Source organism: Labrus mixtus, chromosome 9 (genome assembly GCF_963584025.1).
Source record: "Labrus mixtus chromosome 9, fLabMix1.1, whole genome shotgun sequence".
Classification (NCBI taxonomy): Eukaryota; Metazoa; Chordata; class Actinopteri; order Labriformes; family Labridae; genus Labrus; species Labrus mixtus.
In genome coordinates, this window is record NC_083620.1 from 25,173,433 (window position 1) to 25,195,479 (window position 22,047).

The window sequence follows — 22,047 nt, forward strand, 5'->3', positions numbered from 1 at the left end:
GAGAAACAACTTTAAATCATAAACATGATGAAAAAAAACTCTTCCTCAGGACGAGAACGTAGCTGTCAATCATCCTGATGAGCTGATACTTTAAATGACTGAGGTAATCGGCATTGGAGCGCCTGTGCACAATCTCCAATAAAAACATTGTTCACTGTGACTGTTTACAGCTGCAGGGTACGTTTTGGTTGACTTTATTTAGAAAATAAATAATTTTCATACCAGTTTTTTCTAGACTTTAAGGTGTAATATCTATATAAATTAATATCTAATTTAATTAAAAATGCAGTTTTAACACCCTGTGTCTTTTGTAGCGGCCATCATGGCAGAGCTCCCGTGACAGACAGGACATGTTTATCGTTGCTGTGGAAAGACCGCCATATAAGGACGCAATGGTTTTATTTGAGCCTGATTTTAGGAACAGCTGCTTCCCCCTCAGCACCCCTACTTCCTGTGCCCATGTTATCTAGTAAAAAAGAAATAATGACAAATATGGTTAATTCTAACTCAACAAGTTAAACTGTATTATTTTTCTTTTTGCTGCTGAGTTTGTTTTTGCTCAGTCCAGCAAGACCTGAACACCAATGAAAAACCTGATTTAAGGTTTTAATGACATTTTAAAGACACACTCAGGCGTCAGGTAAAGCACTTTATCACAGTTGGAACCTGATAGAGTTGAATATTACAGCTTTATTTCACGATGGGTTGCTAGGTGACTCGACTGTCCTGAAGAATATTGGCAGAATTGTGGGTTTATCATCGCCCAATGCACAGAGCAACATCAGCAACGCAGCCAAAGTATCAACTTCGGCGCTCGCTGCATCGCCAACACTCGCTGTGTGTTACTGAGCGAGCCAAAAACGCGACAACCGTGCAGGAGGCCGATGTCTTCATGCTCCAAACTAATGAACACATACGAGGTGTGCTGCTGCAGCTCAACACAATCGAGCACTCTGCACTTAAATCCTTCACCTTTCGATGTGATATGAACGGAAACGTTCACACTCACAAAGTGCATTTTCTCTGTCATTCAAACGCCTTTTTTTCAGAGTTATAGAAATGGGGATCAAGCGGCATTTGGCAGCCTTTTGATCCCTCAAAGTGAGCCGTACAGAGGTGTGGAGAGGAGACACTCTGTTCAACATCTTTTGTATAAATCTCACATGTATTACCTCCATGACTTCATTGTTCTCCGTGACTTTCATTCATTTCCTTTCCTTTCTTCAGTGCAATGCGCATGTCTGATGAAAGTTTAATGAATGTTTTGTGAGTGTTCATTTGTCATTAGAGAATTAATTAATTCCGCCCTGTCATTGAAAGTGTATAGAGCCTGTTTTGAATATACTGTAAGAAACCCTTAAAAGGTACTCGGCTGTCAGCGGCATCAAACTTATTGTGGTTATTACAGAGTTTGACAGATCAATTAGGAGCACGCTGTGCCGAAACTTTTAGATCGGCCACCTGCAGAAGGAAAACTATAGAGGACCACTTTGACCACCTGCAGTTCCCTTAAATGCTGCAGAAAACCTGAGAACTGCATCTTGAATTTAAACACAACTTCAGATACATGCCTCAGCCCCCAAAGTCTGCTGATACTTTAAGAAAAAAGCAGCTGTCACGATGTGTCATCTCTTGTTTTTTTATGTCTCTGGGGAAAAAAAGGAGCCTTGGGTTACAAAAAAATATGTACGTGCAGTTTCATGGTGTGACTCATGTTGTTTTGATGTATATATTTAAAGTGAAACAGGATTAGTTCCATCATCTTCACCCTTCATTCCATGTGCCTGCTCTCTTTCAACATGAATAACTCGCATTTACGCCTTAATATTTGATTTCTGAAAGTTCTTCTGTCTACACCAGAGAACAAACTTCCTTTAGCTGTTCAGAGAATTATGCAGTGATAATGAAATTCAAATGTTTTTAAGTAAAACACTGCACAAAAGTGACCATTAAATGACCTGCATAATACTCTAGCTCATTGTCTGTCATACATTCCCAAATGATTCCCTGCAGACATCTTGTTGTGTTGCGTTGACTTCTGGCGTCTCCTGTTTGGTTAAATGTTCAAACTGGTTACACAGAAGTGAAAGCCTTTGCGTGTTTCATACATATCACAGAAAATAACAAAAATAACAAGCATCAGACACTTTGAAGAGTCTTTTTTTTTTTGCTTTTCAATCTTAAATGTTCCCCTCTAGAGGTATCTGCACTCAGCATGTCAGAGAAGATATTCCTCTTGAATAGGACAAAGCCAATTCACAAACAAAAAAGAAAATATTAAGACAAGTTTCTGCAGGTGGATGAGGCTACATTTTGAATTTCAGGTGATTCAGTTGCGAGTCATTAAACCTTCACAGTACATCCAAAACTATATTAACGTTACCTCCACTCGATATCACTCGATGTTTCACGAGCTGTATTTAATCTGCACCGTATCTGTTTTTTGGAATCCCCTTCATTTGTATTCAACTTCCTGCAGTTCTTTCCCTGCCCAGCTGAGTAACACTGGCTAGCTAGCCCATGCATCTTTACTGAAAGCATCAGAACTTGTGCAACTCTGTTACAGAAGTTTGCATCAGACCTTTTGTGTGATATGGAAGTGATTAATTTGACACAATATCTGTGATGCGCACATGGAGTTCAGCAGAGTGGATAAAAGTTCAAACTGCTGTCAGGCTGCATTTCTTGTCAGATTTCACATCTTTCTTTTCTGCTCATTACCACTGAAAAAAACAAATGTGAGAACACAGAGTCAAAAAAAAGAAATTTCATGCTGATTCTGCTGCTGAAGTGTTGTAGCTCTAAACTAATATATATGCGACAAAGGCAGTGGCTTCTGTGAAGTGCAAATTGAAAAGTAACCTTGCCTGTTTAAACTGCTTGACCTGGCTGGATTGTGGATATTTTATGATCTCATTACGAGTCTCTCTGAGCTCTCTGTGTTTTCCCACAGGTGGTTCACCTGGACAAGGACGAGGAAATGCAGAAGCTCCCTCTTCAGCCTCCTTACTATGACATGGCGCCCTCTGAGTCGACCCCCTTCACTGATAAGCCGGTGAGTTGTGACGCCATGAGCGGGTTCAGAGCCTCTGCCGTCGGCCCGCAGTAATTTCCGGTGAAAGGCTTGAATTTTATGTGTGACGTTGTGCTCGGAGGTATTTTAGAATTGATTTACAAATGAATTGCAGCACTGTGACGCGTCCCGAATGTCACCGAGGATCTTTCAGCGAGCTGATGTCCCCGCTGCTTGTCGGGTGTTAAAAAATGGACGAGAGCTTTTCTAACAAGCTGACCAGTAAATCCACTGGGTGCTCTGACTAAGCTCCTTATCTCATCATTTACATCTGAACCGCTCACCTTTATCTCCTACTCTGGGCCAGCTGACTTCCTCTGTGTGTGTGTGTGTGTGTGTCTGTGCAGCGTTAGTTTTACATTCTGACCCCACACTCATCACCTGCTTCTGCCCTCTGCCTCACCCTGCCTCCTCTTCCTCTAATCCATCATAATTACGCGTGTGTGTTTGCATGGCAACCGTGTGCAGATAAATTGCAGTGTGATGCTCGACAGTACATCATCGCCCCTGAGTGCTAACTGTTGACTGTGAAGTGTTTGCCTTGTTGTATCAGAGGCCTCTGCTAACTGTGCGGAGCCTCCCTCAGTGCCACAGATGCCGGAGACTTTCTGAGGCTTTATTTGCTTTGGCTGGAGTCTCGGCTTTGAGTTAAAAAAAAAAAAAAAAAAAACTCTGGGACTTTAAGACAGCTTGTGTGCATGCGAAGGCTCGAGAGTGTGCAATGTGTGTGCCGGCAGAGAGAAATCCTTTCAAATGAGTCTCAGAGCGGTAAATGCAGCAGCCACACAGTAGCAGACAGGAACAGTCTGTTTGAAATTAGTATCAGCAGCACTTACTGTATTGCTAATGAAGGTGAGAGTGTCATGTTGCGTGTAACAAGGAAACATCTGCTGTTAAAAGTGGAGAGGAAGGTGCACCAGAGAGCAGAAAGTAACGACATTAACATGTGGGTGTTAAAATTCACTCCTGCATTTGCTATACGCTCGTTGTACCTCCATGCACTTTCTCTTATTAAACAGTTTAACAAAATAATCAAAATATTTTCAGTATTAACTTTGAGTACATTGAGTTCAGGCCTTGAACTCTGGAAGATAAGAAAAGGGGATATTTTGTTGTTTTTTCCATTGGAGACCAATCCACTGAGGAGACCAAAACCTGCAAAGAATGAATCCTTCTAAAGTATCTTTTGTATCATTGGCTGAATATGAGAGGTGGATGTAGCTACCATGCTGTCTCCAATTGGTTGGTAAGTTAGGCAGTCTGATCACATTCTATTTTTTTTTTAAATTCATTTTAGTCATAGTGACCATGGAGTACTTGGAGGACGTGGGACTTGTCAATCAGTCTGCCCCAAAGCATTCCCAACCGTATTATCAATTTAAGTCTAAATAGGACCATCATGTACAGAATTAGCTTCGGGGGGAAGACATTAAAAGTAATTGAGAACATCAATTCATCAGAAAATTGAATATTTGTCCATGGTGGCCAAAAGGCAGGTAGTTGGTTTTATTTGCAACCCATGTAGTTTCTCCCTGCTGGCCATTAGAAAGAAAGCAGGTTAAGGCACTTAACCATTGGCTCTGTGCTTTTATAGCCAAAAGCGAGACATCGACTTTAATCCAGTCTATGATTTTTTCCACAGTCAGTTAAGTGTTACAGATAAGGTCAAGAACTCTGCCTCTAAAAGTCCGTATATCTCTACAGAAGGAGTTAGCTCTTCTCCACAGGGCTTGAATGTTCATACAGAAGCCCAGAATGGACAAACTAAACTCTGACAAGTTTCTGCTTCAACAACACTTCTCCTACAACGCTTTGAGAGTGGTTATCAGTCAGCTGCAATTTTCAATCTCACCACTAGATGTCTTTCAAAGTTACACACTTGTCCATAAAGTACATTTTAATATGTAAACAAGCAGTCAGAATAAATAATTGGCTGTTAAAACCAGACCGGCCACTCTGGTTTATAAACTGAACATGTCTTTAATCTGCTTTCTGTCTGCTGTGTTTGGTAAAAAAAAATGATTTCCCCTTGATTTGACAGAGATGCACACTATTCTGGCTTAACCCCCTTCTTAAACTTCACCTCAGGTTGTGTGTAAGTGTGTTGTTTTTCTGATGCTCTGCATTAATGTGTTTATTAAATGACTCGTCTTTTCTCAAGGATAACTGAATTACGATCCGCCTTTTCCCCCCCGAACAGATTGATTTGGATTTTCTGTTGACTCATTCAAGGATATTAAGCTATCATCCTCAGTTCTACGCTCAAAGGAACCAGATGTTAAATTCTGATAATCTTTGGACACAGAGGGTAGATTTTCCTCAGATTCATTTCTTATCTCCAATAACATAGCACTTAAAGTGAAGTTCAGGGCCGCTCTTAAGATGAATGGGGCATCAGTGAGCTTCTTAAAACACTATTTGAGAGAGACATGCATTGACTGCTGAGCGCCGACTGTTACTAATGATGATTCTCCCGAGGCAAAACACTATCTGCCAATTTTGGAGTGCGATGTGGCTGTAATTTTCCCCCTGATTGCTCCCTGGTCATGACAAATACGACAGATATTTAAATATCCAGCAAGTGCAGGGGGGTGAGTGCTGCGTAAATATGCAACGCTGGAGAGATTGCACAGACCTGAATTATTAATGCGAAAATGTGTAAAAGATTCAATCATTTCTGTGTAATCCTTTCTCGGGTGGAAATAAGGTACACAGATGTATCGGGGGGGGGAGGGGGGGGGGTATCATCTCATTGCAGTTCAGCCCTCACACCCCCTCATCATATATATACAGCTGACGATGACAGCTGACATCTCTGCTGTGCATTTACTGTCACAGCGCCCTCACATCGACAACATTTTCATTACCAGGAACAAGCCAACAGACGAACAGGAAAGATACAACGATATGATCCAATCACCGACTTTCTCATGCAGTCGATTTTGACTCTCTGAAAACATAAAAAAAAAAACCCGAAGCAGCAGCAGCAGCAGCAAAGGAGATTCTGAGGATTTTAGCTGCTGCTTAACAAACATCGCCGCAGAATAAACTTGTACATTATCTTCTGATTCTTGTCACCCTTCAGCTCAGTTTTACAAACCTCAGCGCAGTCTGAGAAGTTTGTTACTCCGTCTCCACACAAACATCCTCCTTTTGTCAGTTTCTTCACCATAAACGTAATCACCTTTAAAAGCTCCTGTGGGGAGTTTTCAGCTGGTTATGAAACAGATGGACATGAATATCCATGACTTTAATAAAAATGCAAAACCATCAGCAACAAGAAGGATTATTTCTATTCTGTAAGTATAAAAGTCTAAATCTGCTGCTGCAGGGTCGGTGTCAGGTCAAGACAAAGATTTCTGCTGAGTGATACATCTGGCTTTAAATAGAACGCAAGATGTGATTTTTCATCAGAAAATGATACGTACACATGTACAGGACAAGAAAAGGCAAGGAAATGAGAGGTACTTGTAACACTCAGGATACAAAATTTACTTTAAGTAAAATATGTATTTCGAAATAATAAATTATCAAAAAAACAAGATGTAACAAATTAAGGTGTACCGGGCTAATGTAGGTTAGACTCTTGGAGCTGGTGGAGAATTAATTAAACACACGACACAGAATGTTGATAACCGGTTTTGTATTTCAAAGTTCAATTTTTAACAAAAAACACTTGAACTTAATCAAGGAAAATCCCACAATTTAAATCAAAGAAAATAGGCCTTCAATTAACAGATTCTTAAGGGCACTTTTTACCCTCCATACAACATATGCTAAATATTCCCAATTCTATTCGTATAAATCAATGCAACAAAACACATTACACGTACTGCAGTTATTTGTTATGTGTGTGCAGATGTCCAACAAATTCAAATGTTTATTTAGGTAGGGGAAATCCTACCACACCCTTTAACCAGACAGCCAGGCTTGAGGCCTTTTGAGGGAATCTTCTTGAGTCTTTTGAAGTTGCTCCTTTAGCTCGCCATCTTCTTTGCTCCGGCAGTATGGCCTGACCTGTTTAGGCAAACAGGTAACAGCATCACACGTCTGCTCAACTTGGGAGCAGCAATTTAATCAATGTTCTATTGTGGATGTCTCACCAGTGTTCAGTCCTGAAACATTCCTCCTCAGCAGCAGCAGATCCTCAAGGGCTTGAAGTCTCAGTTCAGTTAAGTCCAGCTTTGTGTCCAGGGTTGAAAAGCACAGTGTTTTTCTTTCAGAAGCTCTCCTTGACTGTTTTAGGAATGAGTGTGTCCTGCTGCCTTCTGACTGTCTCCTTGATTGGTTTCAATCAGGTGATTAGTGCACCTGGGGAAAGGGGGTAGATGCCTGTTGGCTGCAGACTGCATCCAATTGGCTCAGGGGATTTGAATGACAGTTGCTGTTGTCCAATTTCAGCAGTGTTACATACTGCTTTGTCCACAGGGGGCGCCAAATCAACACAAACCAAAAGTTCCGCCCAGGAGCTGTAAGGTAAAAAAAGGGTTTAAGGAAATCAAAAACGTGTTTGCCTGAATGTTGCCCTGTTACCTTTCTGTCTTTTGATTTTGTCTCTCCAGCCTCTGTCAACACTTCCGTTTTGTTGTTGTTGTTTTTTTTTACAGAAATCTTTCACACTGTACTCTCCACAGTGTGTGCATACACTTGTGTTGTCAGTGAGTGTCATCATTTTTTAAGATGATTATTGACATACTGCCCCCTGGGTCTCCCATGTGAAGCAGAAGATGACATTCGGAGGAGAACTTTTGAAATAAGATAAACAACGTTGAAAGCCCTCATTGTCGTTTATTGATTAACCCATTAAAGGTCATTTACTCAATCATCCACTCGGCCAAATGCTCATCCAGTCAATGTGTCACTTAATTATCTGACTTGTGTTTGTGCACGGTGGTCAAAAGCTGGTTAAATGAAGGCCTTTTGTCTGCGTTTACATGCACGCTGATGTTCTCCATAAGAAAGAAAACTCTTCCAGCACATTACCTGCAGTTTCAGCCATGAGTGATTCTAAAATCCAATCAGGACGCATGAGTCCTTAGAGTTTGGAAAGATTGCACGGACACAGGTCTAGAGTTGCAACATTGCCCAGTGTGTGTTTTGATTTGTTTATTTACAGCAATTGTTTTTGTTTAGATCCGGTTTTCATCCCCATCAACTCTGAGCTCTGCATCATTCCTCAGAAATGTACACGAGCAACAGAACCGTGCAAACAGATCTGACATAAACACAATGCAACCGGACAAAAATAAACAATCTATTATCCTGAATCACGACGATGGAAAATGTCTTCATGTGCATGTAAACAAAGTCTGAAGTCCTTCTCCACCTCTGACCTTTTATTTGTGGTCTCATATTAATTTCTGTCCCGCTCTTATGATTTTTGTTTGTCATCTTTATGTGTTTGTCTGATTTTTTGTTTTGTTTACCTGTTCCGTGCTTTCACATATTTCTCTTTGCTCTTCTCTCTAACACGGCTGACCACAAACTCAAAATGTCCCCATGACCATCAGATCATCTGACGACATTTTCCCCATCTCTCCTCTCTCTTCCACTCAAAGTCTGTCTCTCTCACTCTCTCATATTTTGGCTGCCTCACTCCTCACACACCTCTCGCCTCTCTTGTCTCCAGAATTCTGGCCACAAGGATTGTGATGTCCAGTATGCAGAGCTGGATACCGCAGCTTTGGCCTCCTCTCCCAGCCCACGAAGCTCTGCTCTCACTGGCCCTGGGGATCTTGTCGAGTATGCAACCATCCAGCCTAGCTCACACTAGCGCATGCCATTATAGGCCTTTCCCCTCAGACTCTGGCCTCAAGGTACACAGACTGATGCACTCCTCCTCCCCCCCTCCCTCCACATGCACAGACCTCCCTTTTATGTTCTTCACATGGTTCCTTTTGTCTTCCTACCTCTTTGGTCCTGGCCATCTTTTGATTTCCCCCCCTCGCTGCTCTGCAGTAAGTTGGATTCGAGGCGGAGATATTTCAGGCTCTTATTTCCACACAATATAGCACTCGTGGCAGAGACGTGCAGCGATGCAATCAAACCAGAACCTAGTCTGCACATAATTACGCGCCCATCACAAGATCGGACATAAAAGCGCTCGATTATTATCAGAAAATATAAAGTGTGACTCACTTCATCCTCTTCTTGTCTTTCAGTATTTTAATGCATGAATCCTGATCGTAGAGACGTCTGTAGAGATAGTATCTGCCATGTTTAACATTTCATATTAATGCCAAAATATAGGTTTAGGGAGGGAGGTTTAGCTGCATGTGTACGTTGCATGAGCGTCTACGAGAAATGTTGAATCACCGTCCGTGAAATTGAATTTAGCAGTAGAAAGTTTCACTGTGCTTTAGGCTGTTTTTAAGATGTTTCCTAACCAAGATGACAGTGTCAAATATTGCAGATGCATCAGGTGAAAATTATTTTTTTTCTAAACAGACAAACAAAATGTGTTCCTCAGCTGATTATTCCACACTCCACAGCCCTGATTGGCTAGCAGGGAAAAAAACAAGCTCTTGTCTCCCAAGATGCTGCTCTGATATCTCATCTGGAGCCCAGAGGAGAGAGACGGAGAAATCCTTCCATCTCACACAAACACACACACACACACAAACACAGCCCTCTGTGAAACACTCAACACCATCATTACACACATGCAGCAAAGTGGGATATAAAGGGGCACAAATGGCCATGTTGTTCGGCTGGTTAAACTGGTTTCTATGACAATTCTACAGGCAGGTTATTCTCCAGGCAATTCAGGAGCTTTCTTCAGGCAATTGTTGAGACCTGCTGAGGCGCTCGGCAAAGTGTGTGTTATTGAAATAGTGCAGCAGCAATTCCCCTCACATTTAGAGGCAATTGCGTTCCAGGGACATAAATGTGTAGAAGTAAAAATTCATCGTCGTGCATAAAGCTTTAAAAAAACTGAATGAAATCTACAGCTGGAATAAGTTGTTTGTATTTTTCTTAAATTGTATGATACACAAGTGGAATGATAACTAAGAGACAGAAGACACATTGTTTCTGTTTTTTCATCTTGCATTGCAGCTTTTGGTTCATTATGGAGGTGACTCTCAGGTCTGATCGCCCCGGGCAAAGACAATTTAAAGCCACACCAGGAGCACTGTTTGGCAGCAGGAGATACAGTTTGAATTCCGACCATTCAAAGTCAGAAACTCAAATCGTCTGAGATCCTTTAAAGAAAACTATGAGAACGTAAAGCACATCATTTCGAAAATATGTTCAGCATCAAGCGTTTGCAACTAAGTAGGCAAGAGATGATTTACAATTCATCATCATTATCTTTTATTCTAAACAGATTCACTCGTGTTTTTGCGGGCAACCTCCTTAAAGCACACGATAGAAGACGGTTGGGGAGCAGCAGCGATAAACCTTGCAATAAAAGGCAGAGCTTTTGGAAAGCTGCATGGGAGGCAGCCATCACAGCCACTCTTCTAAATGTTTATTGCAGTTTTTACACATGAGCAGGCGGCTAGTGTAGCAGCAGCAGACTTTTTGCAGCGTGCACAGAACATAGTGAGCAGCAAGGAGGAAATCCAATGTGTGTCGGTTTGTGAGTGTGCTCGAGCAAGTCCTCTTTACGTCTCAATTTGACAAGTCCAACCATACATCCAGCTTCAATTATTCAGAGACAAATATGAAAGTTTCAACAGGGGGGAACAGATTCTTGTTTCTTCTGCCTCTCCTCATGACTTCGACTGAAGCAAATGACCGGATTTTAATATTTTTGCATAGAGTAGCCTCATTTTTAATACGTTGCCATGTGCAGCAGTCTGCATTAACATCCCAGCTTTATCTTTGCTATTAAATCTTTGGCAGCTGCATGTGGGAAGAAGCTCCTCAAAGTCTTCCCAAAATATCCAGTAAAACTTAATTTATTCTGGATGTAGGTTTTAAAAAAATCTTCATTACACCATCATCATTTCTCATGAAATAAGGCTCAAAGTGAACGTTATCTTGGAGGCGCACGGGAGAGCCTGCTTTCAAATATGTGGGTGTTTTAAGGACACCACTGGAACCGGTTCAATTGAATTAAAATAGGGAGTATAATCTTCATCTGTCGGCCATTTTTAACCTATTTAAAACATCTTTTGAGATTGATTTCTACAATTAAAATCTTCTTGAAAATGAATCTATATGAGAATGTTTCCCCCCTCAATGTTTAATCATTAAAATCTGATCTGGAAGCATCAGATAACACTGCTGTGACACAAGGAAAACAAATGAATGAACATTGGTTCAGTCGTTATGTCAGCGTTAACAATGTGTTCAGTCAGCAGCAACGTAGCAGAGGAGGATGTTAAACATGAAGGCCCTCCTGGGAATGGCCTGTTAACATTACTTGTTTGTAATAGGCATTAAGCTCCGTCCTGACCGGCTCCAGTCACGAGGTCGCAGCGTTCAGTCAAATCTTGTTTTGCTGAGCCACGGACCGGACCTCCAGTTCAAATCCAGGGTTTCAAATTCCTTTTTTTATTCTCCGAGCAGATTAAGGGACTTTTAGTTCACCTCTGGTCAGAGGCTTGAAAGTAATCAGTTAAATAAATCAGCCGTCTGTTAATCACAGCCTGATTGTATTACCTATTATACATATTCATTATAACAGATTCATAATGATCAGATATCAAAATGTATTCAGGCCATATTCCTCCAAGGTTATGCTATCTGTCCACAACGCTTCAGAAGGACTTCAAGGTGAGCCAGATTTCATTTAGATAAACCTCAGTTTGAAATGTAGGCATTAGAGAACATTTTCATCAACTTCTTCGTTTTACATTTTTTGGACAAAGTTGAAAAGAAAGTTTCCATCTCAGTTAGAAAGAGTTTGTTTGACCTGAGACAAAGTGAAACGACACAAATGACCTCTGCTCAGCTTTGTGAAGAGTTTCTGAACTTCAGCGTCAGGTTTTTTTTTTTTCTGCAGCGTGGACCTGAATGCACCATGTCGCTTTCCAGCAACTCCTCCCAACAAATACAACAGCTTGGTCAGTGACCCTAAACTTCAAAATATGAAGTTTGAAGTTGCCCTCCAGTGTCAGTTTTTGCACTTGCAGGGCACCTCAGCCGAGTTAGCCAAGTTTTCAGACCTAATGCTTCTTCAGAAATAGTCCAAAAAAATGAGAACCTAGTACATGTTCAAGCTAATGAGCTAAATGTGTGCAGCATTCATGCCCTGGAAAAAAGTCTCAATGTGCACAATAAAAGTGTATCGTACTGTAACTAACTTATCTTATCCTATTGTTTGCTTTTCTGTTTATTTGGATGCCCTTTAGCTTCATGATAAGAAAGGAGCTTTTCTTCCTGGGGTCAAAACATTACAGAACAGACAGCACATTAACATTAACTAAAAATAATAGTAACAAAAATACAGAGAATATAGAGCGATAACATTTAGTATCATATCATATTGTATACATTGTATGGTATCGTATATATTTTGTATTTTTTAGAATCATTTTGCATTGTTCTGATTTGAACTGTCAGCTGCAAACATTGAGACAAAGACAATACTGAGCAGTGATGAGTGTTGTTTACTGCTTAGATGTGGTAATAGGAGGCGAGGGGGGTGTATTTATCATTAATGATATAGTAGATTATTAATACTGTATGCTGTAGGTTTACTAATGATCTTCCATAAAATAATTGGGCAAAATGTATGGACTAAAACAGATTTATGATTCTGACAAACAAACAAAAAGAAAAACAGGATAAGGATAGCGACCGTCTGCTGGGGAATGAAATCAAACACCAGGCAGCACTCTCAGTCCATGAAAGCATCCTGTAAATAGAAAGATATGTATCTGGTCTAGATGTTCCTGCCCCCCTCCATCACCAGATTATTGTTTGCTTTTCAGTGTTCCTTCACTTTCCGTGTTTCATCCTTGCAGCAGCCACAAATAATTGCTACCGAGACGCTGGTTGAGATTTCTCTAGTATTCAATCGTTACTTTCAAAGACGTTTTTACCCTCTTATAGTCACCGAATATTTCACACAGGCTCTAGTCTTAACATTGATTCAAACACAAGTGTCAAACCAGAGGAATGGAAAACTCATCTCGCTGCTTCTCTTCTTTCTTTTTTTTAACTTTCAGATCATTTGACTTTAATTTTACAAAATAAAAAAACCCTGACTTGTGCCTCTTTAATTCTTAAAGTCTAAAAGAATCTTTTCCATTAATGGCCTACTAAACATTAAGTTCCTTTTAAAAGTAAGTTAGTGTCTTCCATTCAGCCATTATCCTAAATCATCCAAATCCCTGGCCCGCTGCCCGGAGTTTAATGTTGAAAGTTGAAAGAAACAGAAAAAAGACTCGTTCAGTTTGACTTCTGCTGAAGATCAGCCAAAGGTGAAATAGATTTCAGTCGTAAAGAAATGTATCGATTAACAAAAAGTTAGAGGTTAAACTAGTTTTTAGAAAGTGTATGGAGGCTCAAGGCTCAGTGAAATTTATGAAAAAGAAAAGATTTTAAAATTCTCTTTGTGCAACAACAACCCACACACATAAAAAAGCTCAAACTTTTCTTTGATTGACGGACACTGAAGGAGAAATCTGAAATATAAATGAATGAATAAACTGTCTAACAGCAATGCAGACATGTTTTATTCTCTGACAGCAGGTTTGTGTTAGTGATCGTTTTTGTAAAATACTTCAAAATAAAAGTAAAGCATGTAGGTGTGCTGTCAGTGGAGCAGGTATTCGGCTCTCAGCAGGTTTAGAGATCTGTGATTCAGCCCCGGCTGCGCTGACGAGCCTCCTGGAGATCGATTTGACCGTATCAACATCCATAATGGAAGGAACCCAACGTAAATACCTCCCACTCCCAGTTATAAATATGTAACTCTGACACATACTTTCTAGAAGGTACTTGGCCTTTATAAATGATAAATAAGACGCTTACATCAGGTATAGCGTAACCTAATAAATGAATCATAAAACAGTACAAATAACAAAACAAGTAGAACCTGGAAAGTCTGTTTTGGTGCCGGCGGACTGTGTCTAACAGAAGCCCGAAGCAGAACATCCACACATTTGAGTTTACTCTGTTTCTCTGTGGTAACAAACACATTTCTGTTTGTTTTTTCCAGAGATCCAGACTTATTTATCTCGTTATGTTGGGATATCAACGCTGCATAGCCTGTGATCGACCGTGACTGTGAACGACTTAGGTTACTTGAGATCTCAAGGAAACAGCTGAAATTAAGTTGTGAACAGGAGAAACCTGCATTATCCAAATATAAATAAGTTGAGATATCGAGAAAAACAATAATTTTTTACTTGTTAACACAAGAAAACAGGGTTAAAAGGAAATGTATTGATGCATGTCCTCTTAGGGCCTCCGTAGTATTTGTCTGGTTGCTAATGAAAATGTTTGTTTCTGCGGAATCAAGAAAAATCATCCTCATAAAACCTAATTTCACCATGCCATTTTTGAAAGGGGTAGCTTGGCATTTTGGGAAATATGCTAATTAGCTCTCTTGCTAATCACTACTAGGCATTGTGTTTTTTAGGCTACCAAAGGAAACCAGTAGGCTCCCTATTTTAATAGTCCAGTGAAACTATGGATGCTAAGCTGTTTAGCTTAGTAGATGGTCGGCTTCATTAGCATAGGACTGGAATAAACAAAAGAGCTAGCTTCAATTGTTATTAATAAACAAAATGTTCTTACAAGCACCTTAAGGATCACCTAGAAATAACTAGACACACCAACACACTGAAAAACCCACACGTCTTTATCTTATTTGAAATATTTGAATTCGTAAGATATAAAAAACGTGATTGGAAGATTTTGACTATGAAATAAAACTACGCTAGCCGTCTCCCTCGGTTTCCAGTCTGTGCGCTAAGCTAGCTGTCTCCAGACTTAATTTATGTTGAAGACAGATTCATTGTGCAAGAAAGAAAATTAAACTATTTCTCAAACTATTACTTTGGGAAAATGACAAGAGTTGAAATGTTGTTTTCTCTGGTCTGAGAATTTCTTAGTGAAAGCATTTCTCAGCTGATTGTGTTTTTCATCGGGGTGACACTCGATCATTTGTCAGACTTCTACTGTCAGCACTTTGCTTAAGTTTCAGGTCTGAATCCGTGAGGAGTCAAACTATTTCTCAGACTGTTGGTTTAAATTGAGCCTGAAATAACCGAAGTTATGTCAGAAAGCAAAGAAATTTCTAACCAAGCAGAACTTTTTTCTTCAGCTGTCTGAGTGGTCCTTGAAACCGCCCTGAAACAAATAAGGACTTCAGACGTTCCTGTCAATGTCTCCGGCGTGTGTGTCAGGAAAGGTTTACCCTCACGCCGTCTTCTGTGAAAACACTGATTCACCTTCACACACAATCACCGCTCAGCGCTTTCGTCTCCGTGAGATCCGCTGTTCTCGTCTCCCCATTCATCCCAGAATCATTATAAATCCGTCTTTTATTTTGGACATTGATGATTTGCTTTCTCTCGAGTGTACATGTTGTTTGTATCTTTATTTATATAATAAATGAAATCTGATTAACATGAGGATAACATTTCAGTTGAGAAAATTCACACAAATTTTAGTTTAAAGTTTAAACACATGTTAGGCTTTTATGGAACCTCAGACTGTTAATGGCCTGCTTATTACAAAATATTTGATTTTATCACTTACATTATATACACTTTATAATATATACATAAGATATATTATGAAACTATACAACAGAATAATGAATGGTTTGATTTGATACAATTTTATACAATGCAAAATGTTACCTGAGAATGTAATACCTGAAGATACATTGCAATGAGATACCTGAAGATATGATGGGATACGATGCGATAAGATACGACCTGATATGACATGATGAGATAAGATTCAATGCGACACGGTGCGATACAATAGGATACAGTACTTATATATAATATATATTCATCATCTTAAACAGTCAGCTTTGACGTCCTTATTTTTTATAAAGACATTTATATTTCTCTTTTCTGTTTGGCACATGCATCCGTTTTTATGCAGATTAAAGAGTGTAAGAAAGTTCGTATCATCCTTTTTTGTAAGGTTTAATTCCCTCTGTCCTCTTATTTATTTATTTATTGTGTTTTTAATAACCAGTACTCTTATTTGGTTATCATGGCTCAATCATCTAAATCACTCTTTACCTGTAAACAAATCAAACACACGATGGAAACTCCCTCAGGAGAAAATGCTGAGTTAGGTTCAACGTGGCCACTAGAGGGCACTAAAACAAGATGAATAGAAAATGACCTTTGTTCATTGATTTTTTAAATGACATTTTGCTGGTAGTTGTAGTAGTGTAGTCACAGGTGTTGTAGTTGTAATATTAGTAGTTGTAGTTTTTCTAATATCCTGTTTCCACACTGATCTGTTCATTTCATTAGAGGGACTCTCAGTATGAGAAGTATTAAGTTAACAAAATTAGTTTTGTTTTACTCTTTTAATTTGTGTGGTTGGTACATTTAATTATGGTCTGGAAAACAACCTTGTGCTTGTTTCTCTAAGAGTGCAGTGTGTTTAAAGCTAGAATCTTAATTTTCCTACATAACTATTGTGATTCCACTTTAAAGGCTGAAGGCGCTTCATTCATGTTTATGCAGAAATAAAACCTCTGACCTTACAGTTATTTAGCTCCTTTCCTTTGTTGTGGTTTCATGGCCTGCAGTGGTTGTGCTGGGACTTTAACAATGATCTCGGAGCATACTGGTTACCGTGTCAGTACATTTTTAATAGCACATAACATCTCTGGTGTTTGGAAGTTGACTCACCACCCATGCACCCAAACACATCTCACAAAGCACACCAGAATACTGAACTCCTCTCCCAGTGCAAGTACCGTGATTAAAAACTAACACACCAACCGAATGATGCAAAATAAATCCAACAAACCTACGCGTTTCTCTGCAGACTTGTTGACTCTAAACTCTGTATTCAAAGTTTCAACTTTACAGCCAGTTAGCAGAGAGACGCCAGCACGGTGGCTGACATCCTGAGGACACAGTGTTCACAGCTCCATTAAAGATCTTTAAGCCATTATAAAGTTTGAAGTGGAGCGAGCAGCGCTGTGTTTTGAATTCTAATAGAAAAACTGTCAGACAATGGACACTTTAAACGTTATGATGTAACACAAACACAGCAGAGTAGCCGCTGCAGTTGTTTTGGTTCAATTAGGAGAGAAAAAGGGAGAACGTTTTACAAAGTCTGCAGTGAAAGAGTTCACACTATTCTGTTTGCATCCTCAGAAAAACATACATGTTCATAACAAGTAACCTTATAAATTCAGCCAAAAGCACTCTGTATATTAACTCATAGAGAGCAGCAGTAGTCAGCCTGCCAAATTGTAGTATGTTTGTTGTCCTTCAATTTATTTTCCATAGTCTTAGAAAATGACCTCCATGATGTCATCAGAGTTTTTTTTCAGGTGGGAATTGCCATTTATTATGAGAAGGATTTCTTTACGACTTAGGGTTTGTAAGAAATAGGCAGATTGACTCTCATAGGAAAGAAAGTTTTTAAACTATATGTTATGAAATGTCGCTTTTTTTCTTTAGTTGGATCACAATTTAAGGACGAAAAAGACCGGATCTCATCATCTGCTTTACCGATTTTCACCAGACTTTCTTTAGTTTGTTTCCCTTGCATCCACAAAACGTTATTTAATGACATCCAAAACATAATGTACACTGTTTAACTCCAAGTACTGACAGTTATCATCGTTTGCAATTATGTAAGAGAAACCAAGGCAAATGCAATTCACTGACTCACTTCAATTAGTTCAATGTCTGATTTCAAACCACACAGCTATTTTCTGTATCTGTATCCAAACCCTTGAATAACTTCTCTGCAGCTGGCCTAAAGCAGTTCTCACCACCATCTGCACCTCTCTTATCCATCAAAACAGGGCCCTGAGTGTCTAACATTAGCGGCCAGTTATGCGCTCATTGCATATTAAATGCTACATCTGGTGCTGTAATATTTAAGTGCTTATAGATTTCCCGTAACTGTTAATGTAAAAGTAAAAAACCTGTTATTAAATAAAAACACATTTTGTACAATCTGATAAGTAAATGCAGATGTTGAGACAAGTACAGACAAAATATATTTTTTGGAAGAACTAAAAACATAAATATGCATCAAAACAGAAGTATTAGTTTTGACCCTGTTGGTTGCTCAGTGTAGAGAAACATGCATGAATATTTATTATTATTGTGCTAAAATATGAGTTTGTTGCTGAACTCTGACATTGAAAAATACAGTTCATAATGTTTGTTTTATAAACCACTTAGTGTTCTGCTGTGTACAGTAAAAGTCAGGTTTAGTCAACCATCCTGAGTTAAAGGAAACCCTGTGACCCTGCAGAATTATCTCCTTTCTTCTTCTTCTGTCCTTCTCCCTGCAGGACTCTGGGAGGCGTCCAGAAGAGGTGTTGAACCCGGCTGAATACATGAGCTACCAGCGCGTCTGCAACATGGACCAGTTCCCTGAGTCTCAGCCCGCTCTGGCCTATCCCCCTGTTACCTTCTTGCCTCAGCACCCTTACACGCAGCAGCCACCCAGCGAGCCTATGTACTCCAACACCAGCTTCCCCGCCCCCGTCCCCGCCCCTGGCCCCCGCGCTCCATTCACGTTCCCCAAGGAGCAATCCGTGTGACATGCCACATAACTTTTAGCTCCGCAGGAGGCGACATGATAGTGCCCCCCAAAAACGCCTCGTGGAAAATTACGCTCTGCTGAAGGGGAAGTGCATCCATTCCCACCTCGCTTCTGTTTATTCTGTACGCTTAGACCACGTGTGGGCTTCTCCCTGACATGATGAAAGTGTCTGTAATCTGTGGCCCTGAACCCCCCTGTGTATTGTGCACTACACTGAGGCTGTCTGTAGGACCCCTGCTCACATTGTGATGTTAGCGTAGCCAACACAAACTACCCTCTTCCCCCACTCCCCCCCCCCTCCCCCCTTCCACCACCTTCACGTGCCCACACTTCCTATTTGTTTTCTGATTGCCTCCTCACTGTTGAATATTTTGCTTTCTTGCCAGCTGTCTGAGACCGTGTACAGAATATGCCATGTATCACTCAAGATGTTATTTTTTCTTCTTCTTCTTTTTTTTTTTTTTTGTTTATTTCTGTTTGTCTGTCAATCATATGCTTGCTTCTTTGAAAGTAATATACTGTACTGTACGTGTGATCGGGTGTGTTTTCATGGAAAAAAAAAAAAAAGAAAAGCAAATGCCATATAATTTGTAAACTTAATTATCAATCTATAATGACGTGGACTACCCCTTTAATGACAGTAAATGACAGGGTTGTTATGTGCAGATGTAAATTAGCAGTCTCTCATCTGAATCCTTCATTACTTTTCATAATAGCTTTGCTGTTACAGAGTTTGACTGGATATTTCGGACTATTAGAAGCGAATGTTATCCTCATTAGCACTAAGAAAAACTAAGGGCTTGAGATCCAACAGTATTACTTTCGTCTATCCCTCCATGTATTATTATCCATCTATCCACATCCACTATTATTATGAGTTTTAATGCTACTATTATTATAATTATCTGCAAGTAGTTGCCAAAGACATCGTTTCATTCCTTTTTGTCCACATGCGTTCATGCCAACGTTTACATTTTCAACATCTTTGTTTGACGGGAAATAAAACGTAGTTGATTGGCAATGTGCTATATATTCTCCTGGTTTACATTTCTCCCGCTATATGCCATATTTTCCATATCTGTATGTGAAAATTCGAGCTCCTCATGGACGGTTGCTTTGAGGCTCATTGCATTGTGGGTCCTTGCACTGTGTTTGTGCGGGGGTATCAACCAGCAGGAGTTGTTCTTTATGCGGGTGCAATAGGTGAAGACAATCACATACCTGGGTTGTCCTGGGAAAAACTCAAACTTAAGTTGCTACCCACACTAAAAAGGGAAAGACTTTTTCAAGGACAGCCCACACTTCTAACATATTTAAATATTTTTTTGAATATGATTTGTACTAATATAGCCTAAAGCGTTTCAAATCAGTCGAAGTAACGCTGAAGAGAAAAGCTTGCTACTGTATTTTTTTAGAGACTGCGTAGTTATATATATGATAGCACATCACTTATTTTCAGAGTCCCTTTTACACTGAGACTGTTCAGTTCAGACCATACATAAGCTAATGTGCTTGACGAGCCTATTTCAGGAGACTTCTGCTTCCTACACACACAAGCCCTTTAGACACAGCAAATTTGCATAAACTGAAAGTTCACATTTTTTTGCCATGTCAGCTGTATGAAAAAAAAAAACTAAGAAAAGAAAATACTTGTGTTTGTGATAATTGTGAAAAAAAAATACCTTAAGGTGTTGAAGGTAATTTAGTGTTTACTCTTAATGGTGGTTATTGGGATAGAGTAAAACTTGTGAGACTTTCTCCTGTGCTCACCTTGTTGTCTTGCAATGGCTCGATTTGTGTGCTAGCATTTAGTTTAAGAAGCGGCGACGAACCGCTGAAGGAGTTTGATATTGCTGTACCTGATGTGCGATAGAAAAAAAAAACACTGAAACACTACTTTTGTCTTTTTGTGACACATTTACTCTACATGAGATCCTTCCTGTCATTATAAGAATAATCATTATTATTATTATTATTATCATAACTGTTAAAGTAGGTGCCACAACTCGCTGCGTATATGCTTGAAATGGTATTTACATGTATCTATTTTCACAATGATTCCTTACATTTTCAGTCACATTGAATTATTTTTGAATGTCCTGAAGATTATTGCCATGTTTTGTTTTCACCCTCAACTTTGTTGTTTTGTGTTTTTGTAAGACTGTAACAATTTAGGTTTTATTTTTTTAAACATATACATATATATAGACCTACAGCACATTTCTTTTGACATTTATTGTACATTTTTTTTGTGGAAGGATATTGCCTGAATACATATTAATTAGGGTTGTGAGAATTCTTTTTTTGTTGTTGCTCGGGCTGGAATTATGTGAATCAATTTAACCTGTTGTTTTTTTTTTATTTGGATTATGTTTGATGTAAATATTAACAATGTATCTGATGTGTGAAAAAAAAGTCATGCAGTTTAACATTAAACTTCACAAACTACCCATTTTGTTGTTGATTTGTTGTCAATGTTGTCAACACATACTGTATATGCACGTCTTAAATTTCAGGCAAGCTGATTGTCAAGTTGATGAGGGTTAGGGTTAACTTACTCAACCTGCTTTCTGGGTTGTTGTCAGTCCATGGACATTTGTTCAAATGTGTATATTCTTTTATTCCCCTATAAAAAACAGAACCTAAGCTTTCTAGCAATAATTTTTTTTCCAAAAGGTAATCGTCTAGCTCAATAATGGAAGCTTTAAAGCTTCAGTAATTGATTTATTTCTTGCCCACTTTGGGCAGCAGAATATACCTTTATGTAACCCCCTAAAGTAACCTATTCATAAATTGAGTATACATTACACTGCATTAGCTCTCATTTGGAGCTGTGTTTGTGTCTGACTGGCAAACAAAAGTTCAATATTGGTTTCACTTTTTGCTTTGTTTTTGGTCACCACCAATCTAATCGTTGACCCTTTAGCTGCAAACTGCACCACTGTGCTAACACGCTAGTTTGCTAACTTTGTCCAGATATCACTTGAAGGTCAATATGTATGCTGCATATTTCACCTGACAGCATCAAATACTCATCTGTTAGAAGTTGATATTGCCTTTTTTTTTGTTTTCCAAACTTTTGCTTTTTCACAAATCCACCTCACAGAGGGCAGCATTAGCAGACATTTGCATCAAACAATAGATTTTGTCCACTATGCTCAACGACAATCACAAGCTAATTGCTGACTTTGTCTCTCCAATGTTTGGTGCCGGACAGGTAAAGTTCAGTACAAATATAGAGAGTACATTTTAACTATGAAAGGTATGCACCGTTAAGGGATTTCAGACTAATTCAGTGTGAT

At 39.4% G+C, this 22,047-nt stretch overlaps 1 protein-coding gene across 6 annotated transcripts in view; it reads left to right on the forward strand.

Annotated features, from left to right (window-relative positions):
- Positions 1-21,191, forward strand: part of nectin1b (nectin cell adhesion molecule 1b) — a 149,527-nt gene extending 128,336 nt beyond the window's left edge. For 2 of the 6 annotated variants that reach the window (XM_061047064.1, XM_061047067.1), the window contains 2 exons: positions 2,954-3,055; positions 18,492-21,191. In XM_061047064.1, the coding sequence (XP_060903047.1) occupies positions 2,954-3,055; positions 18,492-18,743 (354 nt within the window). In that variant the 3' untranslated portion in view covers positions 18,744-21,191. Of the gene's footprint in view, positions 1-2,953; positions 3,056-7,501; positions 7,550-8,702; positions 8,890-18,491 lie in introns of all 6 variants that reach the window. The other 4 variants (XM_061047066.1, XM_061047065.1, XM_061047069.1 and 1 more) reach the window with 4 other exon arrangements.
- Positions 21,192-22,047: the final 856 nt, after the last annotated feature.